This window comes from Sminthopsis crassicaudata, chromosome 4 (assembly GCF_048593235.1).
Source record: "Sminthopsis crassicaudata isolate SCR6 chromosome 4, ASM4859323v1, whole genome shotgun sequence".
In the NCBI taxonomy this organism is placed as follows: domain Eukaryota; kingdom Metazoa; phylum Chordata; class Mammalia; order Dasyuromorphia; family Dasyuridae; genus Sminthopsis; species Sminthopsis crassicaudata.
Window position 1 is genome coordinate 60,313,073 of NC_133620.1, and position 12,439 is coordinate 60,325,511.

At 38.6% G+C, this 12,439-nt stretch overlaps 1 protein-coding gene across 2 annotated transcripts in view; it reads left to right on the forward strand.

Moving 5' to 3' along the window:
- The first annotated feature begins 300 nt into the window (after nucleotides 1-300).
- C4H1orf105 (chromosome 4 C1orf105 homolog) overlaps nucleotides 301-12,439 on the forward strand; it is a 51,759-nt gene continuing 39,620 nt past the window's right edge. Inside the window, exon 1 of one of the 2 annotated variants that reach the window (XM_074308362.1) lies at nucleotides 301-761. In XM_074308362.1, coding sequence (XP_074164463.1) covers nucleotides 741-761 — 21 coding nt within the window. In that variant the 5' untranslated portion in view covers nucleotides 301-740. The remainder of the gene's footprint in view (nucleotides 762-12,439) is intronic. The other variant, XM_074308359.1, reaches the window with a different exon arrangement.

The following is a 12,439-nucleotide window of genomic DNA, read 5'->3' on the forward strand; positions in this document are numbered from 1 at the left end:
AGCACGCAGAGCACAACAGATGCCTCTGCCCTGCTGCAGCCTTCAGTCTTCCTGTATGAAGAAATGTTCCCCTTAATATTTCTGAAAAGAACGAGGTAAGAAGTAGTGGAGAGGAAGGAGTGAGGAGAGAAAGCAGCTAATAATATAAACCACAGCAAGGTGAGCAAGCATTATATTTTAATATTATTTCTCCATTTTATTGTATTCTCCCAACAAAAGATGGAATACAAAGCTCTACAGGACCGACCTGAGGAAGCTAAAGTGTCTTCCAGGTAATCATGATTCATGGTGGTCAGAGAAATCCAACCACTCTTTCTCTTCTAAAAATTCATGATAATAATCCTAGGCTCTTTTTAAGAAAAACTATTACAAAAAGCTACAACAGATGCTTGAGTTCTAGAATAGTATCAACCAGTTAAATCACATATAATAGTACAATCCACCATTCCAGAACTCAGTAGTTTTGACATATAAGAAAGAAAGGAATAGAATTTATTTTTCCACCAATCAGAAGTTCATATTATTCTTTTCCCAATAGAAGAATGATGCATAATCCCATATACTCCATAGAATAATTTTTAAAAAAAGGAAAATATTAGAATGTTGATCCTGTCATTGGATACTAGCAAAAATACTCCTAATTTGAAAGCTATTCTACAATGTACTAAAACATTGCAGTGAAGAAAAAATGCAATTAGTAATTTCCAAAACCAGGTAACCAAGGATCATCAATATAAGAGATGGGCAACAAAAATCCAAAGGTAAGATAAATCCTTCCATTGATCATCTTCCTCATGCCAGATTTAAGAGTAGAGGAAAGTTCTTATGCTTTCTGAATCATATTTATTTGCATTGATAGATCTTTCACCTGATATCTTGGAAACCCACAGGAAAATATAAGTAGTATTGGTAAGAAGAGCCAAAGTTACCCTATCCTCCTTTGGCCATCCAGGATACTTTTAAGCAGATCTGGCTTCAGGAGTGCTTGATTGCCTAGCTAGAAATTATAGTATTAATTATTTGTAGCAGTTCTCACTTAACTTATCTTTTAAGGTTTACAGAGCCTGAATTTCCTCCTAATAACTCTGTGAAACTCTTTATATTGTCCCTATTTCAAGGATGAGACATTGAAATTCAGAGAAATTAAGTGACAAACCCAGGATCACACAGCTTTATTTATACACTGGATCTTATTCTTTTTTCTCCACAACTGGGGAAACTTGATACTTGCTAACCTCCCAATTTTCACTTTGGTCAACATGAAATACCATACAAATCCTCAAGAAATATGCACTTGGAGGTGGGTTTGACTTGATGGTTGTTTTTTAATTGTGACTGCCCAATGTTCAGATGGTTCTGAAATAAACCTTTTCCAAAGGTGAATCCAGTTTGAAGTTCTTCTAGGGGAGGACTTCATCTTCCATCATCTATATTTGCATCAGCTTCCACATACAGCATCTAATGTGGAATGCCAACATGCCTAAGCCCCTCTTTTTTTCATTTGCAGCATTACAATTCACTCCTGCATTGCTCTACTTGTTAGTATGCTGAAAGAGTCAGGCCAAGGAGCTAGCTTATAGGGACAGAGTCAGCACTGTGAGCTGCCACCACATTTATGTCAAATAGAGTTCTTCAACAAATGTTATCAGTCCTTGGGTCCTCCTTTTGCATGTGCAAAGAACTCTACAGGTACCAACTATTAACCACACATCCTCAAAACATAAAATTAGATGAACTTCTAGAGAAGCTGTGCCAGAGGCCCCTCCCACTCAAAAGGTTAACTTATTGAACAATACCTACTTATTAGACATCTCTAAGACTCAGAAGTGGTTTACGGAGCCTCTAAATTTACTGCCAATTTGTCAGTTTATAGAGACATCTAGTAGATTGATAGGCCCGGAGTCATGAAGACTAGAGTTCAAAACTAGCTTTGGATTTCAGCTGTGTGACCCTAAGCAAGTCACTTAAACTCTGTCTGCTTCAGGTTCCTTAAAAGTAAAATGAAAATAATAATGACACCTATCTCCCAGAGTTGTGAAGGTGATCAAATTAGAGAATATGTGTGTAACACAATTTAGCCTAGCACCTACTAGGCAATTAATGTTTTTTCTTTCCTTCTTTGAGGATCAGTTTGTAGCCTCATAACTCTGCTTTAAGTAAATAAAATTTAAATAGCAATGGAGAAAGTATAAGCAATCAGATTAAGGAGAAATCACTTGCCAATTTCCTCTTTTCCCCCTCTTTACCAAAGAGCCTTCTGCTGCATAGACAACTGTCAGCCTTGTATTGCACAAAGTTTACAAAAGAGCAAGGGATCATTTGTGAATTGTTTGCTTAGAAGTCTCAAATTCCAAGTTATATCACTAACTCATTCACAGCAAAATTTCTGTCATAGAAGAGTCAGAGCTAGAAGATGTCTTAGCAGTTCTCTCAGTTCAGAGGTACCAGACACACCGCCATTAGCATTATGGCCTACAATACTGAGTGGAGCTGAACTAGATTAAAAATGTAATTGGGAAATATTTAACAAAATAAATAAAAATACAATGCAATATAGATGATATCAGTATGTGTCAATATTCACTTCCCAGAAACTCTTACCCATTTCTATCTGAGTTTTCTATCACCACTAAGAATCCAAACTTGTTGTGCAGCTCCCACCCTCCTATATGCTCCTTCTACATCAGCAGAGGCTCAAAATTGATCCCCTTTCTGATGCCATCTTCAGTCCTCTTTCCACTAAAACTACATGATCTGGATTTTTTGGTGTATGGCATGAAAGGGTCTAGGGGCCCATTTAGTCTGAATATTGCTTAAGCGGGGGACAGAGCCCAATGTGAGAAGTCATCCTCTAAAGCTCCCCTGTTGGAGTCAATCAAATAGAACAAAAGTAACACATCTGTATTCAATTTTTAGGTGGCCTATCACTTTAACTTTCCCTATGATTTACTCCTTTCAAACCAATTTTTCATCCTCACCATGACTACCATTCACCCCACCCTTCAACACCCTCTCAGACCATCATCTCTGGCTACACTCTCCTGCCTTCCCAAACTACACTATTCCCAACTTTCAAATACCTTGCTCCTTTTTCCCATTGACAATTGTGCTGCCAAACTGGAGCTGGATTACTCCTCTATCACTTGTCTCTCCCATTCCTAGTCATGTCCAGCTGAAGGGTGCTGGAGGAAGTCACAAGACCCTACTGACTGCATCTATTACAAATCTTTATTACCTAATCTTAACTGGGTCCTCTCAGCAGCAAGGGAATCTTTTTATTCCTCCCAAGTGGATTTTTTTTCTCCAGATGATACAATAGCTGTTCCAAACTTCTTTCTTCAAATCCCTTGCCCATATAAGCAAAGGACTTTACCTCAGACTTTATAGAGAATCAAGGCATCTACCATGAGCTCTCTCTTCAGCGCTTCTCCTTATCTTGCAGTTCTTAGATGTTTCTTACCCTCCTTTTTTCTTCTCTTCTTTTTTCCCAATCCCTTCTTGTCTTGTTCACATCTTCTCCCCATTTTCTCTAGCAAACTGTTCCAACAATCCCTCCCCCTCTTTCTAATCTTTACTCTCATTTGACATGCTCCTTCCACCATGCTAACAAACATGCCCAAATTGCCCTATTATTAAAAAAAAAAAAAAAAAAAAAAAAAAAAAAAGCCCTCACTAGGTCTTATATTTCTCTTTCCTTTTTAAGTGAAAATCCTTGAGGAAACTGTCCACTCATTCTCTCCATACCTTTCTTCACATTCATCTAAACCCTTGGCATTCTGGTTTCTGACCTCATTACTTCCCTGAAACAACTCTCTCCAAAGTTACCAGTGATATCTTAATTGCCAAATCAAATGGCCTTTTCTAAAACTCACTGGTTTTTACTTCTCTGAAGCTTTTTATGCTGCTGACAGCTCTCTCCTCCTAGAAGCTGTCTACTTTCCAGTTTCATGACACTCCTTTCGGTCCCTCTTCACCCCCACCTGCCTCATCACTACTCCTCAGTTTCCTTTGCTGAATGATTGTCTCCAGCAAACACATTAACTATGGATATGCTCCAAGGCTCTCTACTGATCTCTGATTGCTTTTCTTTCTATATCCTCTCATTAGTTGACTCCATCAATTCTCATGAATTCAATGACTTCTCTGCAGATTAATCCCAGACCTATATAGCTAGCCTGAGTATCTTCCTTGAGCTCTAGCTTCACATTACTAACTGCTTACTAGACATTTCAAATTGGGAAACTCAATACATCCAAAACAAAATTATTTTCCTCCAAAAATTTTCCCTCTTCTGACCTTCCCTATTTCCCCCCAAGTCAGCACCATAGTTGCTGACTTGCAATGAAAGATTTAAGACTCTAAGGTCATCCCTAACAGTTCATTCTCTCTCATCCCACACATATAGTCAGACTTTTGTCATTTCTATTTCTATAACTTTTCTATAGTCTTCCTTTAACCACTACCCACTCCTGTCCCTCCTCAACATCCAACTAGACTACTATATCTAAATTAATTTACTTTTCTCTGGTCTCTACCTACTCTAATCCATCCTCCACAAAACTGCCAAACTATTTTAAGACACAGATCAGACTATATTGCCTTGGTCTTGTTTCCCACTTAGTATCTAGTGTCTCCATATTGTTGTTACCTTTAGGGCCATATATCAATGCTTATTTGGGGCATTTAATGTTGTTCACAACCTGATCCTATTTCACCTTTCCAACCTTTGTCACTCCTTTCCTTATAGCTTATGGTCCAGCTATACTAGCTTTCTTGCCATTCCTTGTAAATTACTCTGTTTCCCATCTCAATCTTTGTATTGAATGGCTCCCATGCTTAGAATGTCCTCCCTTCTTGCATCTGTCTCTCTGAATTCCTTTTCTTCAAGACTCAGCTCAGATACTACCTTATATCTCACAACGAGTGCTTTCTTGGTTCTCAACTTCAGCTATCTTCCCAACCAAGATTACCTTTCTCTGCTATGTATAGTTTTTTTATATCTATCTATCTATCTATCTATCTATCTATCTATCTATCATCTCTCTATCTATCCAACTATTTATCTACATGTTCTCTCTCTTAGAATATGAGTCTTGAAGGCATGGACTGTTTCATTTTTGTCTCTGTGTCCCCAGAACCCAGAACAATACTTGGCACATAGTAGGGATTTGATAAATAATTATTTATTTGTTTGATTAATTAGATGTTGGAGTAATGCTATCCTTTCCTATCCCACCTCCTCCAAGTCATATCTTGTGATAAAAACCATAATGTTGTCCAAGTGTTATTATTTTCTAAACCAGTATTGTGGGCCAAGAATCATAGGGACATTCTGTCCAGAAATGGAGAAAGACTTAGACTAGTCTGGTGTCTCATTTGGGATAAGGGTTAGAAACTTCTGAGTTTTGTCTTAAGCTTCCTCCCTTAGGCATTTCCCATAGGCCAGTGAGAATTCACTGGTACCAGGATATTTTGAGGAATTATCTTCCTCCCACAAGCCTGTAATTTCTGAAATTCCAGATGGAATTAGAAAAAAAACATGAGTTGAGGATCCCCATGGCTAGCCTGGCCCAGGGCACTATAAGAGTGAGTTAGACAGCTGAGTAGTTGGTACTCACTGGCAATTTCTCTATCTCCATGCTGCTTCTCATTTCATGTCTCAGGGATGCTATAAAATTGTCTTTATTCATCTTTAGAAAGCACTTACATGATCAAACAATCAATGGGCATTTTTTGAATACCTATATGTGTCAAGCACAATCCTAAGGGCCAGGATTAAAAGACAAGACCCATAGGAAAAGTAGTCTTGAGAACAGAAACTTTTAATACTGCCACAATTGGGGGAATCATTTGGGTAATAATTTAGCAAAAGGTTCTGAAAAGGAATGGTCAGACAGGAAGGAAAAGAATTGAGGGAAAAGAATTGAGAGAAGAGCAATGTTACACACACACACACACACACACACACACACACACACACACCAGAGAGACAGAGAGAGACAGAAAAGACAGAGAGAGAAAGAGGGGAGAGAGAGAGAAGGAAGGAGAGGAGGGAGAAGTAGAGACAGACACAGAGAGAGAGAAAGAGAGAGAGGGGAAGAGGAAGGAGATAGAGACAAAGACAGAGAGAGAGTCAGAGACAGAGACAGAGACAGACAGATAGATTGAGATTTCAAGAGGAAAAGGCATTGTAGTGAGTGAGATAGGGAATCAATTTGTTGTTCAATCATTTAGTCCTGTCCAACTATTTGTGACCACGTGGACCATATTATCCATGTGGTTTTCTTGGCAAAGATACTGGAGTGCTTTGCCATTTTTTTATCCAATGGATTAAAGCAAAGAGGTTAAGTGACTTACCCAGGGTTACACAGCTAATGTTTCAGGCTGCATCTGAACTCAATTCTTCCTGATCAGGTCTGGTTCTCTATCCACACCTACCTGACTCCTCTCTGATTAGGGAAATGTACAAGAATTGCTTTGCTCTAGTGAGGGCCCAGTTGAAATTTTACAAAAAAAGAACTTATAATAGACCCAGCCAGCATAGTTTCATAACTTCATCCAACTTAGAGCAACACCACTTGAATAAGAATAAAAAATAAATGGTGGGGTTAATCCAAGGCTGAGGTTTTAAAAGGCCAGATCATTGAGGTGACAAAGAGATAAGTGTCTTGGGAGAAGGGAACAGTGTAAAGTTGAACTGGTTCTCCAGGAAGTCAAAATGGGGAGAGAAGAAATTATACCCTCTACAGGGTCATCCCTAGCTTTGGAAATAGCTGAGGTTGGCTAAGATTGAAGGTCAAGGAAGGATAAGTATGAGGGAGAGGCAGGATGACAACAGACTAGGATGAGATAATGGAATTTCAGAGTTACTGAATATGAATGTTGAACTCTTGTGGATGATGACAAGAAAGGATGTGATCATCTCTGTGTGTATCTGTGATGGCATGGAGAAATAATTCAAGGAAATTAGTAAATTGAGCAACTGAGAGGTTAGGATCTTTGAAGGAATATTAACCTAGATGTTAAAGTCCTCTAGTGTGAGGAGAGAAAGGGGAAAGAAAGACTTTGATGACGCATTAAACTCACTGAGGAATGAATAAGAATATCCCAGAGTTCTGTAGACAACCACCACCAGGATTTTGATTGGCTATTAAGAGGTGGATTGCATAAACCTCAAAGAAGGTTACTGAGGCTACTGAGTGATGGGGGTAAGGAGAGAACCTAGAAGTGGCAATGGGGAATAAAGAGATTCTAACTCCCCTTTATTCACCAATGAACCAAGAAAAATGAATGAAAGTTCAGCCAGTACTAGAAAAGGTGGCCAGGTAGGATGGCCATTTATGAAAAGAATCATTTGTTACTATGAGCCAGAAAATGGAAGAAGTGAAAAAGGAAAGGATTTAAGATGAAAGAAAGTTTTTTTGCCTATGAAGCAGACATTCCAGAGAGCACAGTGAAAGGAGTGGGTAGCTTTGAATTGGGATTTGAGGAGGGAGGATTGAGGGAGATAAATATAATCAGTGAAGGCAGGATGGAGAATGGGGTTTGAACAATGGCAGATAGAGGTTCAGAATCACTATCATGGGTGACTATGGTGAAATGGAAGTACATTCATGACTGAAGAATGAGTTATCAAAGTCATAGTCTTCAGAAGGAATTGTCCCAGGGCATCAAACATCCATGTGTGTGTGTGTGTGTGTGTGTATGTGTGTGTGTGTGTGCGTGTATGCCTAGAAAGTGGGATGAGGAATGGGACTGCATGGATTGAAAGGCAGGTCCTGTGAAGCTGCTGGTGGCTGCAGATGGAAGTTTAGAATGTGAGGGAAGGACCTAATCAAGCAGGCCCTGGGGAAGTGTTCAAAAGCTTTGAGGCTGCTCTTCTAACTCCTTCCCAAGTGTCACGATAGTCAAGCTGACCAATGTTAGATCCTAATCCCTCCTACCCCTCTTAGCTGTGAGATGTCACCATTTTGCCTTCACTCTGGTTAAATCAATAATGATGGACATTACTTAAAGAGGCATCTTCCCAGTTTAGGTCAAATTCTGAGCCTCCAATCTGAGTGTTTAGCTGCTTCAGCTTAAATTAAAGCTCAGGAAGTGGTTTCTAATCAGACAGCTACCTCCTCAACTTCCTATCTAAGAGGATCACATCTAAAACTAGACATATCAAAAAATGATTAGGTGCTTTGATTTAAGGGATAGCAAAAAAAAATCGACCAGCTTAGAAATCTTCCCAGCATCCTCTATGAAATCCCCCCCCTGTTTTTGCTATTAAAAATATTATATCTCCAGAAAGGGCCTGTTAAAATAATACATGTATTTCCAGAAGGTAACACATTATCCTATTACCACAGTACCTATTATGTATGACTTAAAAGGAAAGTGGTATGGTCATAATAAGGAGAAGTGGTAACAAATAGACCAAGAAGTGGACTAGTATCCATTATATATATTAAAAGAATGAGAGGTAGGCCTCACAAGGAATTTAAGGGGCACAGATAAGGATCAGACAGGACAAAATGTCTGAGAAGTGCTGCTGTCAAAATGACTTTCCCAAGTGCAGATCTGACCATGGAACCCTTTCCCCCAGCCTCCAACCCAAACTCCTTAGGTCCTGTATCACCCCAGGATCAAATATAAAATTATCTTTGGGGCAGTCAAAGCCTCCACAACCAGGCCCTTCCTTCTTATACTTCACTCTCCAGCATTACTTGACATTCTCATAACACTGACTTCCTTGCTACTCCCCGCATCCAATGACTAGGCCTCTTCCATGGCTGCCCTCCGCACCTGTAGAGATCTCCCTCCTCATCTCTCTCCCCTGGTTTCCCCAACTAAAATCACTCCTTCTACAAGAAGCCTTTCCTGGTACTCTGATGTCATCTCCAATTTGTCCTGAATATATCTTGCAAATACCTAATTTTCATATTGCTTCCCCCATTAGAATATGAGGATGTTTGAGAGCCTTTATTTGTAACCCAGACCTTAACACAATGTCTCATATATAGTGATTAAAAATTAATTATTGAGGTGGTACTCACACCATTAAAATCTGAAACAAAGTGAATCTTATAAAGATAGTAACTTCCATTTTTCTCATATCAGATTTACAACTCAGTAAAATAGGTACAACTGATATTTGAATGTTCACTGTAAAGATGTGAATCCTTTAGTTTGCCTTTGGATAGCCTTTGGAAATAATTGGTAGTACAGATACAATGTCCAGAAGTCCAGAGTCTGGGGCAGCTAGGTGGCACAGTAGACAGAGCACCACCCCTGAAGTCAGGAGGACCTGAGTTCAAATCTGACCTCACATGCTTAACACTTCCTGGCTGTGTGACCCTAGGCAAGTCACTCAAGCCCAATTGCTTCAGCAAAAAAAAAAAAAACTCCAGAGTCCAGAAGATCTGAATTCAAAGTCCACCTCAAACACTTACTGTATGACTCTGGCCAAGTCATTTAACCTGTTTGTCTCAACTTCCTCAACTGTAAAATGGGGATCATAATAGCATCTACTTCACAGAGTTGTTGTGTCAAATGAAATATTTCTATAAAGCACTTGGCACAGTGCCTGACACATAGTAGGAAGCTATATAAAGTACTTATTTTTCCCTTTCCTCTGGCCTTACAGTGTTAGGGTATGAACTCATATCTCCACTACTCCATGTTACTTTTCATATAAAATAATGCTCTGAGGAATTAGGATACAAGATAGCAATGAATTGTTGACAGAAGAATTAGGGAAGTGGATCAGCAGTTTTGAGAGAAGCAGTGGAGGAGCTGGGGTGGGCTAACTATAAACATGGGATACTTTATCATGTATATAAGGGAGAGGAGGTGTTACTGAAAGATGGGAAAATAAAACCATCAATCAGTAAACATTTATTAAGCATCTACTATATGCCAGATACTGTGCTAAGCACTAGAGATACAAAAAGAGGCAAAAGCTGCTCATAATACTTCAAACCAATTTAATAATGTGTCTGTTTCCTGATCACAGACATAGTCATACCTGCACTGGCATAAAAGGAAGACCCTGTTATGGAAGGAGATCATTTCTATAAAAGCCCAGTAGATCAACTCCTTCTACTACTGGTTATAAAGGCCTCAATTTCACTGGCAATAGTAGATTTTTAATTGGTTGAAGCTTAGAGAACACATGAAAGTCTTTAGGGAAGAAAATAGTTAGATGTTATATACTCTCACAAAAAAGGAAAGAAAAGAATGAAGCAAGAGAAAAGGAAGGAAGGAAGGAAGGAAGGAAGGAAGGAAGGAAGGAAGGAAGGAAGGAAGGAAGGAAGGAAGGAAGGAAGGAAGGAAGGAAGGAAGGAAGGAAGGAAGGAAGGAAGGAAGGAAGGAAGGAAGAGAGGAAGAGAGGGAGGGAAGGAGAGAGGGAAAGGGAAGGAAAGGAAGGAGAAAGAGGAAAGAAAGAAAGAACAAAAGGAAAGAAAGAAAGAAAAGAAAAAAGAGAAAACAAAAGAAAAGAAAAGGAAAGGAAAAGAAAGAAAAGGAAAAGAAAGAAAAGAAAAGAAAAGAAAAGAAAAGAAAAGAAAAGAAAAGAAAAGAAAAGAAAAGAAAAGAAAAGAAAAGAAAAGAAAAGAAAAGAAAAGAAAAGAAAAGAAAAGAGAAAAGAAACAAATGTTCTTCAAGATATCCACAAGATGGCACTATTGCTTGGACCTGCTTCAACGTTTACTGAGCTAGACATTTAATATAAATAAATATGACTAGCCCCCTCTGCTGGCAAAAAGTGGAATCTTTTGTCTGAATTCTTTGCTCATGTATGCTCTGGTCCTTGAATACTTTTCATTAGCTTAAATATTGTAGTTGATCACTCAGTTAAAAAACAAGGGTAGCCCTACATATTTCTAGAAAGACAACTGCACTTGAATACAAATAAAGAAGCCAAGGACAATAAGGTTGCTACATAATGACTTTTTTTTATAAGGTTACTGAGCATTTAGGTTAATGTTGAAAGAAGTATTATTGACCTAAATACTCTTGACTTCTTCCTTGCATTCATTCTAAACACCTGATCTGTTAAACCAGATTTCTTTTCTTACTTCACAGTATTACTCATATACTTGGGTCTCCTGGTCTCAAGTCTCTCCTATTGCCAGACCATCCTCTGCTCAGCTGCCAAAGAGATAATCCTAAAGTGCAAGTCTGACCATTTCACAAGTTCTTCCCCTCAATAAGCTCAAGGGACTCCCCTTTATCTCCAAGACCAAATGCAAAATCCTTCGCTAGGTATTAAAAGCTCTTTGAAATCTGGCCCCTTCCTAACCTTCCTAACCTTCCAAGCAGACTTACATTTTACCCCCTCTTTGGGTACTGACACTGGCTTTCCTGTTGTTCCTTCCATAGTTAACTCCCCCATTCCTTGCCTTTTCACTGACTGTCCCACGCTCCGTCCTGGCTTCCCTAGCTTTCTTCAAGAATTGACACAAATTCTACCTTCTACAAGATGTTTTCCTAGTCCTCTTACAACACTATCCTCTCTGAGGTTCAACTTGATGATTAAGTATTTCTGACCTTAGCAACCATAAGACTGTCATTCATAAATTTGCCTAGCTTATTTGTAATTTATTTGTGTTTATTATTTATTGTATTCCTCTCGGAATAATATATCTATAATCTCACTTCCTATGGCTTAAAGGACAAATTGATTGGATTTCTCACTCAAACTGCAAAGGTGCACCTTTATTGTACTACTTCAAGATTTGCTAATCAAGTTCCAAGGCCATTTGAATCTTATCCGCACTGATTACAATTTTTAAAATTAACTACATTCCTTTTTAGCTCTCACCTTAGATAAATGGATAGATTAAAACTACATAAATATACGTGTATATGTATATGCATATGTATTTAAATTTACTTTAAACTCCTATGGAATTTTCTACCTTCTTCATCCATTTGATCATCCTAATAGATATTGACTATTTATTTTTAGTCAAATGTGAGGATCAAATCTACGTAAAGTCGTTCAAATATGGCTGCATCTCAAAGGATATGAACAGACAATTCTCAGAGGAAGAAATTGAAACTATATCCACTCACATGAAAGAGTGTTCCAAATCACTACTGATCAGAGAAATGCAAATTAAGACCACTCTGAGATACCACTACACACCTGTCAGATTGGCTAAGATGACAGGAACAAATAATGATGAATGTTGGAGGGGATGTGGGGAAGGGACACTAATACATTGTTGGTGGAGTTGCGAAAGAATCCAGCCATTCTGGAGAGCAATCTGGAATTATGCCCAAAAAGTTATCAAACTGTGCATACCCTTTGACCCAGCAATGCTACTACTGGGATTATATCCCAAAGAAATACTAAAGAGCGGAAAGAGACATATATGTGCCAAAATGTTTGTGGCAGCTCTTTTTGTTGTAGCTAGAAACTGGAAGATGAATGGATGTCCATCAGTTG